Source organism: Phyllopteryx taeniolatus, chromosome 11 (genome assembly GCF_024500385.1).
Source record: "Phyllopteryx taeniolatus isolate TA_2022b chromosome 11, UOR_Ptae_1.2, whole genome shotgun sequence".
NCBI lineage: Eukaryota > Metazoa > Chordata > Actinopteri > Syngnathiformes > Syngnathidae > Phyllopteryx > Phyllopteryx taeniolatus.
The window spans coordinates 12,756,610-12,774,928 of NC_084512.1; the positions used below are offsets into that span (position 1 = coordinate 12,756,610).

Sequence of the window (18,319 nt, forward strand, 5' to 3'; positions counted from 1 at the left end):
TACCTGCCAGAAGTCCTGAAGAAGGGAAAGGGGAGAAGCAGGGTTGGGGCAAGGGCGATAGAAGAAGCAAGGAAGGGGTGGGGAGATTTTGGGTGGAGAATGGGAGGGTCAGCAGATGGAATGATTGGGGGACGGGGGTCAAGACAGACAAGGTGGAGATTTGGAAGATGGGGGTTTATGGATGATAGTTATTCACAAGGAAGGGAAGAGAAAGAAAATGGAGGGATTACTTATGAGAATGAGAGCGTAGACAAGAGCATGACAGAATCAACAGTAAAAAAAACGGCAACAGCGGTACACAATGTTAAATTATGGCAGCAAAAAGTACACCCACATGAACACAGTGGGTGGAGAAAGTAAAATGATGGACAATGACAAAAAAGAGGTTAAGCAAACAAGCGATCTCATTAATACTTTTAGAATACCGCTGTTCTTAGGGTAGGAAACTAAAACACACAGGCTGAGTCAGTATACATATTACTTGTTCAGTCACAGTCACACTGGGTGTGTTGTGTTTGCCTTATACTGTGTGCAAGCTCAATGTGGAACAAATGAGCAATAACCAGAGAGGGACGTATTCAGGGGTACACAACATCCATACTTCAAATTATTTCAAATAAGGGTGGCAAAATAGTCCCTCAGTCGCAAATCTTGTATTTGTTCTTATTCTACTTTAGATCAAATGGCAATTGAGATGGAGCGATTGTTTTGAGCTCAGGACTTTACTCCTCTCCCAACGACTAAAGCCTTTATCAATGTAGCCAAATCCCATCTGAAAATGTCCCTTCACCCTCAAGCTACAACGCTTCAGGACACACACAAGGCCATGGTTATTTCATCTATGCTTAATTTGGCTATGGGCAAAAAAAAAAAAAAAAAAAAAGTGGGCAGAGTCTAGGTTGGGAGCTTTTTGGCCACATTGGAGGGGAAAACAGACAACAAAAGCTAAATGCAGTAATCAGACAAATCAATGTGGACAGAAATGTGGCTAGCAAATAAAGGGAACACATGGCCTGCACAGGGACAAAAGAGGCTAAACAATTAGGATAATGTATATGCAATTAGGACAATGTATATGTTGAGTGTTGCACAAACTACAGAATTTTCCTTTTCTGTAAAAAAAACAACTCAAACTCATTTTTGTATTTACAACAGGAAAAAATTACAAGGATGACAATGAATTAAAAAAAACTGACATTACCTTAAGCTTTTAAGAACAGTGGCACCTCGACTTACAAGTTTGAGATACGGGCCGTCACTTGGCTGATTATTTGCCTTCACTTGCGAGCAATGACTCGAGTTACCAGTGAGCTCAGGCTCTCCCCAGTTCCAGTGAAATGAAAAAAGGGAGCAATTAAGGTGAACTTTCTTAGAACCCCGGTTCACTAACAAATCAGTTTACAACGTTTTCGTACAAATATTGCTTGAACGAACCACAGGAAGCTTCCTGTCACCATGCAGTACGCTCACTTGTGCTTTCTCTGACATAGTATAAACATCATTCGTTCCTTGCGTCATGTATTTTAAGTATATATATATATATATATATATATATATATATATATATATATATAATTATTTTTTTTTTGGGTGTAAATTAGCTCTAAGTATGGCTCCCAAGAAAGTGCGTTTGTGTTATTAAGAGACCCTAGAAAGTGTGCTGAGCTCCCGCTGGTTAGGAAAGCCCTCCTCCTCACTCCTGCTGGAGCTTGCCATGCAGGACAGAGACAAAGTGAGGGGAGACCTATAGGGCCTTTTCTAGGAGACCACTTCAAGGCACAACACATGAATGTACTACAGGATGTGTGTGTGTGTGTAACTTTTGATAAAGGAAAATAGCACTAAGAAATTGTGGTGTTTTTTCAGGTTCTGGAAAAGATTCATAGCACTTCCATTCCTTTCAATGGGGAAGGCTATCAAAATTAACTAAACTTGTAAATTAAGGCACCACTGCAGCGTATTAAAAATAATCTAGACTGAAGCAGGATACACCCATATGAAATTTTTTTTTTTTAAGAAATCGAACCTGCCTCTTTATCACCAAGACATCCAAATCTTACCTTTCCATCATAGCGTTTCACAACAAACTGATCGAGGCCAAGATCTGGAAAAAAAAAAAAAAAAACAACAACAAAAATAAAGTGACATATGAGAAGAGTCACCCTCGTTAAAACATGATGTATTATTGCATGACACACAGCAATTGGCAGTAACATTATTCTAGCTCTGGAGATGACTGACGTGAAAGTGAATAATGTCATCAACAAACAATTTCCACATAGAAATTGTTTTAAAGAATCATTGGCAGTCAGATTCAACACATAATCATGAGTCATCACCAACACTAAATACAGTTCTAGACCCTGCAAGGATTATAAAATGCCATAAAAATGTCAACAAAAGGAAATTGCAATTTTTAACAAATACCTGTATGTCAGTCAAGCCACGTTTCTAACAAGCAGACCATTATAGTGTGTTTTGCCATGGTATGGCTTGGACTAGTAAATCATTACCAGGCTTATGGTTTCACCACAGAGAAAGATAGCGTTAGCATTAGAAGATAAACATGACGTTTGAAAACAAGCAACACAATACCATAAATTTCTCTCTGATGTTATCCAAAAATTATCTTTCCATTGCACTCATAAAGTACTCAACAAAAATGAGTAAATTTGCTCAAACTAAGGATAACTAAAATAAAAAGTAATAATTTGGATGTATTTCTCAACGAACACAAGAACAAGCTTCTGAATTTCGAAGATTAGACATTTGTTTTTTCTTAGGAGAGTTAGAATTGTTTAAAATCTAAACTTTTGCTTTACTAGAATTTTCTTGGTGTACAAAATTTTGCTACATTTCTTATACAAATTACATTCTTGTGTGTGCATAAATCTCAGCAATCACAGAATCCCACATTTGTGGGAGTTCTTTGTTGCATACAATGTTTCAAGATTATGAATGGCCCCCAATGAAATAGTTTCACAGCGAAGAATATTTTCAGTTCTGCTGTATCCACCCCCTTCCCGTCTGTGTGTGTTTAATTGCAGATTAAGTCACTGGCCTCTTGGAGCCAGCGAGCACCTGCAGCCCAACCAACCAATTCGAAGTACGCCAGTCTTGGACTCCACCATGTTGCCAGACAGTCAACACTCATCAAGTTTGTTGCATCTAGCCGCTTAGAAAATTAAAGTTTGAGTTTTGACAGGCTAATCTGCCCCGTCTGCATTTCTGTTCTCAGCATGCCCTCATTCCTTGCACTCCTGCTACAGACCCTATGTCTTTCCTGGCTGGACCGTGCACCCGGATCACACTGACCCTCCCCAACAAGGAGCCTCTCTGTCCAGCCATAGCTATCTGCCCCAAAGTAATAAATTAATTGAATACAGTGCAACCTTGGTTTAATGAACCCCGATTTAACTAGTATGGGAAGTAACGGACCGTCTGGACAGTACAAGAGTCCAAAAATAGTTTCCAGTTGTCACAGCGTTGACAAAGTCTGTTAGTTCCAGAATTGGCCACTGTTTTTTACTGGGGATGTGGCGCAATATAGGCAGAGACTGGGACACACCTATTTCCGGGTCACAGATATAGGCTACAATATGACTAGATTCAACCAACAGACGTGCCTCCTGTGCCTACGTTGCGGCCATGTTGAATGTGGAGACATCCCATCAAAGGAAATGCATTGACATTTGGTGGCCATGTTGAATGTCGCAACATTTCCAGGCCACGCATTGACGTAGCGGCCATAATGGAAGGACCTCTATCTATTATCGTATTGAGTGCTGCGTAGAGAGAGTACACATGGCTGTGGTGTTAAAGAGAAATATGACTCACACGTCTCTGGAGTCTGGAACATGCTATTTTTGGGACAGTAACAATTTTCTTTGTCAAGCCGTTCATCTATGGCAACAAATTTGCACACTAATTCCTTGTGGCTCATGAAAGTGACCCACCTTGACTGCCCTATTGAGTAAGTCAACAATGTCACAATCAACCACACTACCACCACTATTGAGTAAGTCAACAATGTCACAATCAACCACATCAGCATGGTAAGTTTGCATAAAATGTAAAACCTTTCAAACATTTTCGATCTTTTTTTATATTTATTTAAAATAACTGAATAACCTTTGTTAGGAGCAGACTAGAGCAAAAGGCAGAATATGTTGCTTTATTTTTTGAATGACAAACAGCTGCTTACTTGAAGTGAACACATAAAACCAACTGCATGCATGTACTGACGTGACACTATGATCGCATATTTTTTTTCGAGCAATAAATGACAAGCACAAACCAACAGTATTTTGACCCATGCCCCCACCCCCCCGCACCTGAACACACACTTTGAAATTCTTTTTCCAGAATGCAGTACAAGGCCAAACCCAGGAGGAAGAGAAAGGAGTGGGAACAACAGGCAATTTAAGAAAATCCCAGGGGTCATAAAAGGGCTAATCTTTGTGCTAAAAATCAACTGTGATAATGGCAAAAAGATGACTCACTCTCTGGCTGCTTCTCATTTGGTGTGATTGAGCGTATGAAGTCCTGGGGCGTCATGTAGACCTCGGTATCTCCATGCTCACCGATAATCTTCAACGTGGCAAAGTAGCGGAAAATCTTGTCTGGGGTTGAGTAGGCGCGTATCCTGTTCTCGTACTCCATTACCTGCCGAACACAATACATGACTCTCATTCAATAGATCAAACAAGGGCACCATTGAGAGAAAGAAAAAAAAATAATAATAATAATCTTTTTCTCTTCGTGTCGGCAACCAGGTTTAAATACAAGGTCATATTTAATGATTTTGGCTGATAAGGTCTCAATATGAAAACGCTGGAAAAATAAAACTGATCTGAATGCGTGCACGCAAAAATCCCAACTATAACTAATGTAACACCCACCACCAGCTGCTGGGATACAGTAAGTGTGTTACAGTCATTAGCCCCATTAATGTCTGTTTTAAAATAGCCACCTGTCTTTCTGGAGAATGCTTCAAATTGGAGGAATATTGCAGAGCATTTGACAATGCTGTAGCTGTTCAGGGAAACAGGCAGTTTATTTATTCTATGTGACACTGAATGACTAAGTGGACAATTCAAACACTGTGGAAAAAACAGTGTTATGATTTGACTTTCTCAGGTTGTAACCCACTCTGATTTAATAAGACATGGATGAATATAGTTGAAAAACAATAAATACAGAGTTCTGTGTTGGTTCACACCATTTACCAGACATTACACTGAGAAGATCCAAGGAAGGAGGAAACAGGGTCCAAGGAACAACTGGTGTGAGCTTTCATCCTTATGCTTTAGGCTATGGATTGCTCACCCCCATTCATTGAGAATCAGGCATGTCCTCTGTAGGACTCATTATGTAGCCTGTGAGGTCAAATCAGCTACAGTCCCCTCCCAAAGTATTGCAACGGCAAGGTCAATTCCTTTGTTTTTGTTGTATACTGAAGACATTTGGGTTTCAGATTAAAAGATGAATATGAGACAAAAGTTCAGAATTCCAGCTTTTATTTCAGGTTATTTACATCGAGATGTGTTAAACATGTTTACTTAACAGCAAATGCAGTTTTGACAGGTCAAACCCAAAGCCAAAAACAAGCACTAATGTTTAAGGCATTTGTATCAAACTGGTGGCCCGGGGGCCAGATCCGGCCCCCCATCTCATTTTATGTGGCCTGCGAAAGCAAATCAAAACTGCTAATAGGGTTCCAATGAAATGTTGAGATATTGCAAGCATTTTTGCTTCCAATCCCGCTTTGAAAAGAAATAGTAGTAGTTAAAAACATTTGATTTGATTGACAACTAGTTGTTAATCAATTTGTTGTGTATATCTAATTACATGTGGTGATAATTCTTTCACACGGGCTCACAGTCATAACGGCCCTCCGAGGGAAGTCATAACTATGATGTGGGCCGTGACAAAAATGACTTTGACACTCCTGGTTTAAGCAATCAATCTAAAAGGCAACACCCGAGCAACTAGAAACACCCATCAGTCACTTGTTCCAATACTTTTGCTCACTTGAAAAGTGGGTGGGTTCAGTGGGTGCTTTATCCTGAGTTGTTTAACACATCTAGATGTAAGTACCATGAAATAAAAGCTGGTATTCTGAACTTTTCTCTCATATTCCTCCTTTGATCTGAAACCCTAATGTCTTCAGTATACAACAGAAACAAAGGAATTGACCTTGCCATTCCAATACTTTTGGAGGGGACTGTCAGAAACAAAGGAATTGACCTTGCCATTCCAATACTTTTGGAGGGGACTGTATTTATATGATGATTTGCACATTTGAAAATGGCAAACCAGAAGGTAATACAGTGGACGCCCGCATACTCGCGGATTGGCATGTGTTGATTCACCTATTCGCTCATTGTTTCATTGGCCGTATTTTTTTCTGAAATCCCCCACTTATTGGCATTTTTATGACCTGCTTATTTTTTTTTTTTTTTTTTTTTTTTTTTTTTTTTTTTTTTTTAAAATAGGATTTATAATGAGCATCAATGGCGGCACGGTGAATGACTGGTTAGCACATCTGCCTCACAGTTCTGAGGACCCGAGTTCAAATCCGGCCTCGCCTATGTGGAGTTTGCATCTTCTCTCCGTGCCTGCGTGGGTTTTCTCCGGGTACTCCGGTTTCCTCCCGTGTCCCAAAAACATGCATGGTAGGTTAACTCTAAATTGCCTGTAGGTGTGAATGTGAGTGCGAACAGTTGTTTGTTTATATGTGCCCTGTGATTGGCTGACAACCAGTTCAGGGTGTACTCCGCCTCCTGCCTGTAGTTAGCTGGGATAGGCTCCAGCATACCCGCAACCCTAGTGAGGATAAGCAGCGTAGAAAATGGACGGCTGGATGGATGATCATCAATTATTTGTTGAGTTTTTCACGGTCCCTATCTTCCACACAGAGCGGGGGTCCGCTGTACATAAAAATGCTGTGAAATTCCAATATATATATATTATATCCACCAAACTGATCTTTGATAACGAGTTCAATGTTTTATTTGAAAACATGAGCAAGCTGTAAAAGCTATTTGCTGTATGTTGCTGTGGCGACCCCTGCTGGGACAAGCCTAAAGTCGCAACATCTTTTTGGGCAATCCGCTGCTTAATAAAATGGTGGAGTTATTCGCAAAAAGGTGGTCCTGGATATTTCAGCAGAATCAAATACTTTTTTTTATCATTTCATAATTTTAGCCATAAATCCCCATTTCATTCTCTGATTTTCCAACAATCAACAAGCAGTAAAGAGAAGACCACTTCTTCGTCTGTTGTCACGCGCTCACTAATTAACAGCCCCGTTGTTGATGGCAACCCAAAGGCAAACTGTTTACCTCTGTAAAATATTCTGTCAAAACACCCTAATAGAGCATATTGAATATTGATTGCTGCAGAGGCTTTTGATGAACCATTTTTAAATGAATCAAACAAGAGAGTGGCTGATTGGTAGAACTGTGTGGTTCTTGATTACCTTGCGGTCACGGAATCCGGAGCGTTGCTTCTTTTTTTTCCCTTCTCCATTTTCATTCTTGGCCTCGTCATCACTACTGCTAGCTTCCACTGATTTCTCTGACTCGGAGTCTGAAGCCCTCACAAAATCTTCGTCTTGTGGCTGGGAATGTCGGACTGATGGCCCTGCATCAGCATACGCTCTGGTTTTCAACAACAGAAAGGTTGGAAGCAGATGAAAACCTGTTGGAAATCAGTGTCATCTGGTGGTTAAATATGTATCTGTATGTTGCAAACATAGTTGTATTGTCAGGTATTATATGATGGATTATGAAGATCAGAATACATTGGTGTTAAAGTTAAAAGAAACAAGCTATATTGAGTCTTTGAAATGCTAAACTCTAACACAACCAACTCCCAGACCACCATTTTTCTTTCACGATTGACAAATTGGAATAATAATGATCACCTGAGACTGTCTGTTGTGGGATGCATAATAATTTGGTTTAATGATATACAAACAGAACAATGGCTGGGGTGAGAGCCTGGAAAGTCTCAAACACCCCATGGCATCATCCATCATTCTGATTCTTGCAGCACAGTTATTGTATCGCCACTGAGATCTTGTGTCAGCAGTTGAACACCCTATTCACCGCTTTGTCTTAAACACCAGCCTCCTTAGCAATGGAGAGCAATCAAAATAATGTGACACATTCTACATGGTAGTAATCGGAAGCACAAGATGCCACATGTATCGTGAACCCGGCTAGTGAATCGCCATTTAATTTTTCACAACTCTGGCTGTGTCATGACTCATTTGAGTCATTTAAATGACAGAATACAATAGGGGGAGAGAACATGGAAACACACAGCTACTGTGGTGTCGTGCTATTCATCTATGAATACAAGCTTAGCATGTAGGGTACACTATTTCAGGGTTAGCACTGAGTCATGAAACCTCTTAGTCAATGTGGCTAAACAGTGTAAAAATCTCCGAGCCACACTTGTGTGTAGTTAGCCACAATATCACGTGTTTATGTGGCTAAACCTTTAGCCACTCATCGTCACTTGGAAGCCGATAAGCTTTAACGATGTGGGCACAATTAAAACTACCTAGTCGTTAATCAAAAGTAGGGCTGAATATTTTGGGACATTTTGTATGTGTTTCTTTTAAACAAATAGTGCGATTTATCATGCATTTTTTCAGGAGGAGGTTTGTGATCTTCAGTATTATTCACTAAATAAGAAATAAATTATTCTATAGAATGACCAACACAATATTGGATATAACCAACAAAGAAACAACTCTTTCCTGAAGGACAGACTTAAATTAATTGGAGAACAAATCTATTTTACTATTAAATTTTTAAAAGAAAAACCTTCAATCGCAGAATATTGACATTGATTTAACTTCATCCCTTGTTGTAAATGTAATACTATATACTGATGCTCTTGCCAATAGCAGTAGCACCGCTGTGTCAGCAGAGTATAGAGAATGACAAGTGACTCTTTTCATCACCAAGATGTGAGTAAAAAAGCAGTTGAAATGGTAAAATATATGTTAAGTGTTAAACTGATTCATTTGTCATTTGATAATCCTCACCAAGGAACTTAAGAACTTTATATAGAATTTTCTCAATTCAAACTTTAATTGAAGATAAACAATCAAAATCTTTGGTGGTAAATGTTAGTTGGGCAACTTTAGCTCTCAGATATTTGTAACATTTCAAAAGCACGACAACGTGGTCTACATTTCCTAAGGGAGGGCGAGTGTGAGGCCGTGATGAGTGTGTTTGTCTTGGGCCCCCAAATGACTAGCTATGTACGGCCCTGCTTCGAGCCAGTGCCACCACCGCTCGGCATGACAAGCAAAGTGGGATTAGCGGCTCGTGCATTGATGACGAATGCAGCAAGCTAGCTGCGAGAACTAATGTGAATTGCAGGAACACATTGGCCATCGACACTTAAAATGTAAATCGCGGTAATAAACATGCATGCTTCAATTTGGCGTCAAGTAACATCTGGTCTAGTCTTCGCCGATGCGCCGCTCCCCGCAGCCGTAAAGCCAGTGAGCCTGCCTGCTTAGCCAGCAGCGACTGGACGGTGGATTGAAGTATTTTACAAAGTGGGGGGAAACCATTAACATCGTTCACAACTTCACACACAGCAGAATGAGCGCTCTCACTTTAACTTTTATCAGAAAGGGCTTTTGAGTTTTGACGCAGGCAATTTTGATTTGCCAACATGGCGAACATGGACAATATTCACTTTGCCACATCCTGTTTCAGTTAGCCATTGACGCGAACGTACAGCACAAACCCTGCTATTTTTAATGTGTTGCTCACATAGTCAAGTAATTTCATGGAGTCTTTTTTTTTTTTTTTTTTTACTTGACCATTTTAAGTGGATTTGCTCAAAAAGTAAACTTGTGCTGTGCCAAAATATTTTATATATACAAAGTACAAGTATTCAAATTGAAATCTCATCGCCCATCTCTCAAGTTAATATACTGTGTGGGCAGAGGTGCACATACAAATTTTGGTCCGGTTCTCAAATGAGCACAAGAGGTTGTTGCTTGATGCGCTTATTTTTTCACGACCCACCGACCTCACTGGTTGAACTTGTCCATTTGGGGACAGGCGTCGTATTCGGTACCTATTTTCTGTACAAATAAAAAAATTACATTTGTTTCTGTTCGTTTGATGACTTCTTTCTTTCTCTCTTTTTTTTTTTTACTTTTAAGTCTTTTTGAATGTGCTTTATGTTTTATTAGTCTTAGTCTGAGCCAGTTCACAGTTGGTAAACAACATACCTGTAGCGATGGACATTCATTTAGACAGTGTATAATTATTTCATACCTTGCATACTGTACTGTATACCTGTACTTATATTTTCATGTTATTAATTTCTAATTAGTGCCAAAGGGGGATGACTGTGGTTGTGCCAACACTCACTGCCATAGGTAATGAGGATGATGAGGAAGCTGATGAGCGTTGAGGTCTGGGTGGTCTGGCATAGGGCGCCATTCAAGCTAGCACCGCCACTGGCCAACAGCCAGCCAGCCAGGAGGATACTGTACATACATACTTTCAGCATGGGCCCTCGCAATCAGCTGATTCGGCGCATATAGGGCAACGCTGTAATATTTTGCATCACCACGGTCCTTTTTCACGTAAAGATATTTTGACGGAGCGTCATAGCTGCTGTGCAGCAAGACCTAAGACGCCCTTGAGGTGCCCTGCATACTCACCCACTGTTGCCGCCCCGCGAGTGGCAATGTTTGCAGGGCAGTTTCTCGTGCGCCACAGGCTTGTAGCTAAGCTCAAATAAACTGAGAAAATGAACGAATCAGCTCATGATTGCTTCCATTCCCTCAAAAGTTGTGTTCGTTCGTTTTAACGAGTTGTTCGTGAACGACAACACTACTCGAGCACCATCTACCGCTGTGCTCCGGAAAAAAGAAAAAAAAAAAAAGAATGCAAAATGCTTAGTACGCAAAAGCGCACTGGCACACTTCAAAAAAGAGAGTAAAGTACAGCATCTCTGTCCCTCAATCAAGGCTCTCTCTTATCATGCCTAATGATAATGGGAAGTTATTTATTTGCCAAAAATTTTTTATTTAGTGCAAGATTCCCCCCCCCCCCCATTCAGTAACATAATTTGGGATGAACTCAGTCCTACCTTTTCCAGAGCAGTCCAGCACTAGCAGAGACACCAGTTACACCGACCAGAGCTGCCAACATCAGCTTCCTTCGACTAGACCCTCGCACTGACCCAATGTGATAGCGCCGGGACAAGTGTGCCACGCCAACCCAAACAGCGGACAGTGCACGCAAGCGGAACATTCTGTGTAGAAGAAGAATGTGAAAGTAAAGACACTTGTATTGAAGCAAAATTACATTTACCTCTTGCTTTGTTAGGATAGAGAACCCTAAAAATTCACTGATGACAGCAGTCATCTGCTTTCGTGACAGACTACTGTACTACAACTACTACTGCAAATAATAAACCATAGAGATAAACTATAGCTGCCCACTGCTCTTCTGGGACAGGCATCATGACTTTGCCGAAAAACAAAGAAATGGTTTTAAAAAATTAACACTAACCTCAAGAGGATCATTTTAGTTAAATAAATTTTAAAAAAAGTGGTTGGGTGTGGTTGGGGTTGACCTCGAAATAATGGTACCTTTGACAGCTAATTTTTGAAATGGGCTGCCAGAGAATTAATCACTGTCAGAAGATGATTGCCAATTAACCATGTGAAGCTCCCTTGTGTAGACATTTGCAAGTATTAAGCACAGGAAAGCACCCAAATGAAGCATGATGCCAAATGTCAATATCCTGTTGGCAATGACTGTCAAACTGAAAAGTATTAGTAAAGTATAATAAAATATGGATGGAACTGATGCTAGCTGTACTTTACAGCCAGAGCACCTAAATAAAACTTGCTGACCTAAAAGGATTTCTTATTGCTAGAGTGATTAATAGTTGCAGTTTTAGAACATTTGTTTTCATTCCTGCACAGAAATATGCATATCATGGGCACACAGATCAGGCATGAAGTAATGAACTAGAGTTCGAGAGGCAAAAAAACTAATCTACTTTCCTTGAATTGATCTTTTGACTGTACAGCCAATTGACGACTGTCCATTTTGACTTTAAAATCCGTCTGCTGAACTGGAAAGTAATTCATTTTGTAAAGTCACATAAAATCTGAAATGCCTTGCGAGGATGTTTTTTTTTTTTTTTTTACAGCCAAGACAAAAATAGTGCTCAAGTCAAGTTAGCAGCCAGTCACACCTTGTTTAGGGTAGGCCCAGTCGAGCACGAACAAGTTTTAGGGCTTGTCTTCTCACATTGCTAAATACAGTCGTTTTGGTTTTCCAAAAATATTCTCTACCATTTTATGGTATCACAGTAAATGCCTAATGTTCAAAATGACATGCATTTCCCCACCATACAGACACATAGATCAATTATACAGACGAAAATTTCTTTTGATGGGATGTGACCAACGTCAATGCAGTTTGTGATCGATTCTGATAATATTCCAAAGGATTAATTTAGGATTGATCCAAAGGATTAAGGATCAATTTTCCATTTGGTGTTCTGATGACAGTTTTAACACAATGTAGCGGAAACTCCTGGTTTGAACATATTCTATATGGTCACGTGCCAATTTGTCTGGATTTGGAAAAAAAAACATGGGAACCATCCATTTTCTACCGCTTATCAGAGGTCGGGTCGCAGGGGCAGTAGCTTTTGCAGGGTTGCCCAGACTTCCCTCTCCCCAGCCACTTCATCCGGCTCTTCCGGGTGGATCCCGAGGCGTTCCGAGGCCAGCCGAAAGACGTAGTCTCCCCAGCGTGTCCTGGGTCGTCCCCGGGGTCTCCTCCCGGTGGGACGTGCCCGGAACACCTCATCAGGGAGGCGTCCGGGAGGCATCCGAATCAGATGCCCCAGCCACCTCCTCTGGCTCCTCTCGACGTGGAGGAGCAGCGGCTCTAATCTGAGATCCTCCCTGACTGAGCTTCTCACCCTCTCTCTAAGGGAGAGCCCGGACACCCTGCGGAGGAAACTCATTTCAGCCGCTTATATCCGGGATCTTGTTCGACCCACAGCTCGTGACCATAGGTGAGGGTAGGAGCATAAATTGAACGGTAAATTGAGAGCTTCGACTTTCGGCTTAGCTCCTTCTCTACCACAACGGACCGATACAAAGTCCGCATCACAGCAGATGCTGCACCGATCCGCCTGTCGGTCTCCCGTTCCAGTCTTCCCTCGCTCGTGAACAAGACCCCAAGATACTTGAACTCCTCGACTTGGGGCAGGATCTCATCCCCGACCTGGAGAGGGCATGCCACCCTTTTCCGACTGAGGACCATGGCCTCAGATTTGGAGGTGCTTATTCTCATCCCAGCCGTTTCACACTCGGCTGCGAACTGCTCCAGTGAGAGTTGGAGATCACGGCTTGATGACGCCAACAGAACCACACCATCTGCAAAAAGCAGAGATGCAATATTGAGGCCACCAAACCGGGCCTCGGCTGCGCCTTGAAATTCTGTCCATAAAAGTTATGAACAGAATCGGTGACAAAGGGCAGCCTTGGCGGAGTCCAACCCTCACCGGAAACGAGTCCAATTTACCGCCGGATATGCGGACCATACTCTGACTCCGGTCGTACAGGGACCGAACCGCCCGTATCAGGGGGTTTGGTAACCCATACTCCTGAAGCACCCCCCACAGGACTCCCTGAGGGACACAGTCGAACGCCTTTTCCAAGTCCACAAAACACATGTAGACTGGTTGGGCGAACTCCCATGCACCCTCGAGGACCCTGCCGAGGGTGTGGAGCTGGTCCACTGTTCCACGGCCAGAACGAAAACCACAATGCTCCTCCTGAATCTGAGATTCGACTTCCTGACGGACCCTCCTCTCCAGCACCTCTGAATAGACCTTGCCAGGGAGGGTGAGGAGTGTGATCCCCCTGTAGTTGGAACACACCCTCCATCACCCCAGTCTGCAAATCCAGAGGCACTGTCCCCGATGTCCATACGATGTTGCAGAGGCGTGTCAACCAGGACAGCCCCACAACATCCAGAGCCTTGAGGAACTCTGGGTAAATCTCATCCACCTCCGGGGCCTTGCCACCGAGGAGCTTTTTAACCACCTCAGTGACCTCAACTCCAGAGATAGGAGAGCCCGCCTCAGAGAACGCAGACTCTGCTTCCTCATGGGAAGGCGTGTTGGTGGAATGGAGGAGGTCTTCGAAGTATTCTCCCCACCGGATCACAACGTCCCAAGTCGAGGTTAGCAGCGCCCCATCCCCACTATACACAGTGTTGATGGTGGACTGCTTCCCCCTCCTGAGACGCAGGATGGTGGACCAGAATTTCCTCTAAGCCGTCCGGAAGCCGTCTGGAAGCCTCCATGACCTCACCGAACTCCTCCAATACCAGAGTTTTTGCTTCAGCGACCACCAAAGCTGCATTCCGCTTGGCCAACCGGTACCCATCAGCTGCTTCAGGAGTCCCACAGGCCAAAAAGGCCCGATAGGACTCCTTCTTCAGCTTGCCGGCATCCCTCACCGTTGGCGTCCAACAACGGGTGCGGTGTTTGCCGCCACGACAGGCACCGACCACCTTACGGCCACAGCTCCAGTCGGCCGCCTCAGCAATGGAGGCGCGGAACATGGTCCCCCGCCTCCCCCGGAACATGAGCAAAGTTCTGTCGGAGGTGGGAGTTGAAACTCCTTCTGACAGGGGATTCTGCCAGACCCAGCAGACCCTCACAATACGTTTGGGCCTGCCACGTCAGACCGGCATCTTCCCCCACCATCGGAGCCAACTAACCACCAGGTGGTGATCAGTTGACAGCGCCGCCCCTCTTTTCACCCAAGTGTCCCAGACATGCGGCCACAAGTCCGATGACACGACCACAAAGTCGATCATTGGACTGCGACCTAGGGTATCCTGGTGCCAAGTGCACGTATGGACACGCTTATGCTTTAACATGGTGTTCGTTATGGACTATCCATGATGAGCACAGAAGTCCAATAACAGAACACCGCTCGGGTTCTGACCTGGGGGGCCGTTCCTCCCAATCACGCCCTTCCAGGTCTTACTGTCATTCCCCACGTGAGCATTGAAGTCCCCCAGCAGAACGATGGAGTCCCCAGCGGGAGCGCTCTCCAGCACCCCCCTTCAAAGACTCCAAGAAGGGTGGGTACTCTGAACTGCTGTTTGGTGCATAGGCACAAACAACAGTCAGGACCCATCCCCCCCACCCAAAGGCGGAAGGAGGCTACCCTCTCGTCCACCGGGGTGAACCCCAACATACAGGCGCCGAGCCGGTGGGGCAGTAAGTATACCCACACCTGGTCGGCGCCTCTCACCGTGGGCAACTCCAGAGTGGAATAGAGTCCAACCCATCTCGAGAAGACTGGTACTAGAGCCCAAGCTGTGTGTGGAGGAGAGTCCGACTATATCTAGTCGGAACTTCTCGACCTCACACACAGGCTCAGGCTCCTTCCCTGCCAGAGAGGTGACATTCCACATCCCTAGAGCCAGCTTCTGTAGCCGGGGATCGGATTGCCAAGGTCCCTGCCTTCGGCTACCGCCCAGCTCGCACTGCACCCGACCCCTATGGCCCCTCCCACAGATGGTGAGACCATGGTAAGGGGGACCCATGTTAGCCTTTCGGGCTGTGCCCGTCCCTAGATCCCTAGTCCCTCACCTACGACCTGTTTGCCATGTGTGACCCTACCAGAGGCGTGCAGCCCCAGACAACTTAGCTCCTAGGATCATTGGGACACACAAACCCCTCCACCATGATAAGGTGACGGCTTCCAGGAGGGGATATCCCATAATGACAAAGTAAAAACATATTTTCAGAGAGTTGTACAAATCTATTGAAAACGTAAACATAATAGGTACATAAGTATTCACACCCTTTCACTTTTGTGCTTCGACAGTTTTCCTCCAGACGCTTGGACCTTCATTTCCAAGTAAAATTCTAAATTTACTTTCATCTGAAAAGAGGACTTGTGACCTCTGGGACACAGACCAGTACTTTTTCTCCTTAGCCCAGCTCAGATGCTGTTTTTGGTTCAGGAGTGGCTTAACACATGGAATTCTACAGCTGTAGCCAATGTGATGCAGACATCTTTATGTGGTGGTTCTTGATGCACTGACACCATTCTCAGTCAACTCCTTATGAAGCTCGACCAGATTTCTTAATCGCCATTGCTTGACAATCCTCTCAAGGTTGTGGTCATCCCTGTCACTTGTGCACCTTTTCCAGCCACATTTTCCCCTTTCCTCTTAAAACTCTTTTAATGTACTTTGATACAGCGCTCTGTGAGCATCCAGCTTCTTTTGCTATTTCTTTTTGAGACCTTTTCTCCTTATGGAAGGTATCAATGATTTTCTGCACAACCCACAAGTCAGCAGTTTTCCCCATGATTCTGAAGCCTATTAAGGTAGACTGAGACCACTTAAAGCCTGAGGAAAATCTCTCCAGGTGTTTTGCGTTAATTAGCTGACAAAATAGGGACACAGGGAGCCTACAATGTTGAACTTTGTCATGATATTCTTATTTTGTGAAATACTGGATTTGTTTATATTTTCATCTTTCTGCCATAATCATCAAAATTCAAACAGAGGCTTGAAATGTGTCACTTTGTGTGCAGTGAACTAATATACAAGTTTCACTTTTTGGAACAAATTATTGAAATAAATGGACTTTCCCTCGATATTCTAATTTTGTGCCACATACCTGTATATACATTTGCAAGAAAGCTGGCATTGAGAGAGAGCGAGAGAGAGAGAGAGAGAGACAAAAAAATGCAACGCTTCATGAGCAAATGGGATTGACGTGCACTTTCTATATTGTACCCCAAGTCCCCAGTAAAACAAACAGTCTGTGGGTATTTAAAACCAAGAACAGCAGCATCTCACAGTCAATATTTTAAACAATGACCAGTTCTTTTTAAATACTTATCTGAAGACAAGTAGGAATGCCAATACTCAGACAATTGTCAATCCAAAAGAATGGAAGTGTGCTCTGTTTTACTGGCTGTCGTGGTTTAACTTCAACTTGTAAGCATCGTACACACAAAAAACAAACTTGTCATGATTAAAATGCAAACCAGTTGGTTTAAATGAATCTGATCACTACTACCTGCTAACGATTAAAGCATTTTACCAGTAACCATTGCGACGCTTCATCTGAGCGTGAGCGCTGTGGCTCAAGTGGCGCATAATATTGTACAGCTCGGCTAGCTAACGCTAGCTGGATAACGTAAGGTGAGCGTTAATAAATCGGAGGTGCCATATCACTCCTCGGTTAGAGAACACCTTCAGCGAGGAAGATACGAGGGTACTTACGTGAATGACAACACAAACACGCCCCGGGCAGGAATAAACAATGTCCTCGCCGTTTCAGAGTGCGTCTTTAAATCGGACTGTCTGCAGAGAAAACAGATGCAGTGCAGCGCAGTGAGCGCACTTCCGTGTTCCCAGAGAGCCGTCGGATAGAGGGCGGGGCTTCACCCAAGCCTTGAGTCAATAAAGGGATGGGCATGCACAAACGTAAGTAAACGTAAGCAAAAGTAGGCCTGCATGGTGAGCGATTGGTTAGCACATCCGCCTCACACTTCTGGGGAACGGGGTGCAAATCCCGGCCCGTGCCTGCGTGGGTTTTCTCAGGGCACTCCGGTTTCCTCCCACATCCCACAAACATGGTAGGCAGTGGCGGAGCTAGACCTTTATCCAAGGGTGGCCAAGGCTATTTCAGGGGTCCACAGTCTATGACAATGAATTTGTTTCTCGACCCATGAATTGCAATCCGAGTCTCTAAACGTTGCAATGTACATACTAAGCACACAAAAGATGAGGTTTGTGCCCATAAAATAAAGTTTATTCATGTTTACTACGCAACTGCAATAATCACAGAGTAACCCACTCACGCAGTTATCCACTCACTCACTCACACAGTTACTCACGCACACACATGAGCTATTCACGCACACTCTCTCTGTCCACCTTACTGTTGCCGGACTTGCTTCTCTTTAAAAAGAAGTTATATATCTTGTCGCCCTGTCTTTTCATTTATCAAGGGACCCTATGGGGAAAAAAAGGCCAGTTTGGTTACTCTGAGCATCACTTACAATTGCACAATGTTATCAAATTCAAGCCTAAACAATGTCAGGGGAAATAAACCCCTGTTGATGCAAGTTTAATATTCAAACTTTCAGCTACTCTGTGGTTCCCAACTGGTTTTGCCTCAGGACCCAAAATGTAACTTAGTCATTAAGTCGCAACCCAAATTTTTGAAATTCTTTCACAGCTCAAATTTA

General features: G+C 43.3%; 1 protein-coding gene across 3 annotated transcripts in view; it reads right to left on the reverse strand.

Moving 5' to 3' along the window:
* The window catches only part of micu1 (mitochondrial calcium uptake 1), a 31,417-nt gene extending 13,909 nt beyond the window's left edge, over positions 1–17,508 (reverse strand). The window contains exons 1-6 of one of the 3 annotated variants that reach the window (XM_061789965.1): positions 17,349–17,494; positions 16,738–16,760; positions 11,143–11,307; positions 7,484–7,664; positions 4,503–4,665; positions 2,061–2,104 (exon numbers count right to left, since the gene is read on the reverse strand). In XM_061789965.1, the coding sequence (XP_061645949.1) occupies positions 2,061–2,104; positions 4,503–4,665; positions 7,484–7,664; positions 11,143–11,306 (552 nt within the window). In that variant the 5' untranslated portion in view covers position 11,307; positions 16,738–16,760; positions 17,349–17,494. Of the gene's footprint in view, positions 1–2,060; positions 2,105–4,502; positions 4,666–7,483; positions 7,705–11,142; positions 11,308–16,737; positions 16,761–17,348 lie in introns of those variants that run through there. The other 2 variants (XM_061789964.1, XM_061789966.1) reach the window with 2 other exon arrangements.
* Between the last annotated feature and the right edge of the window lie 811 nt (positions 17,509–18,319).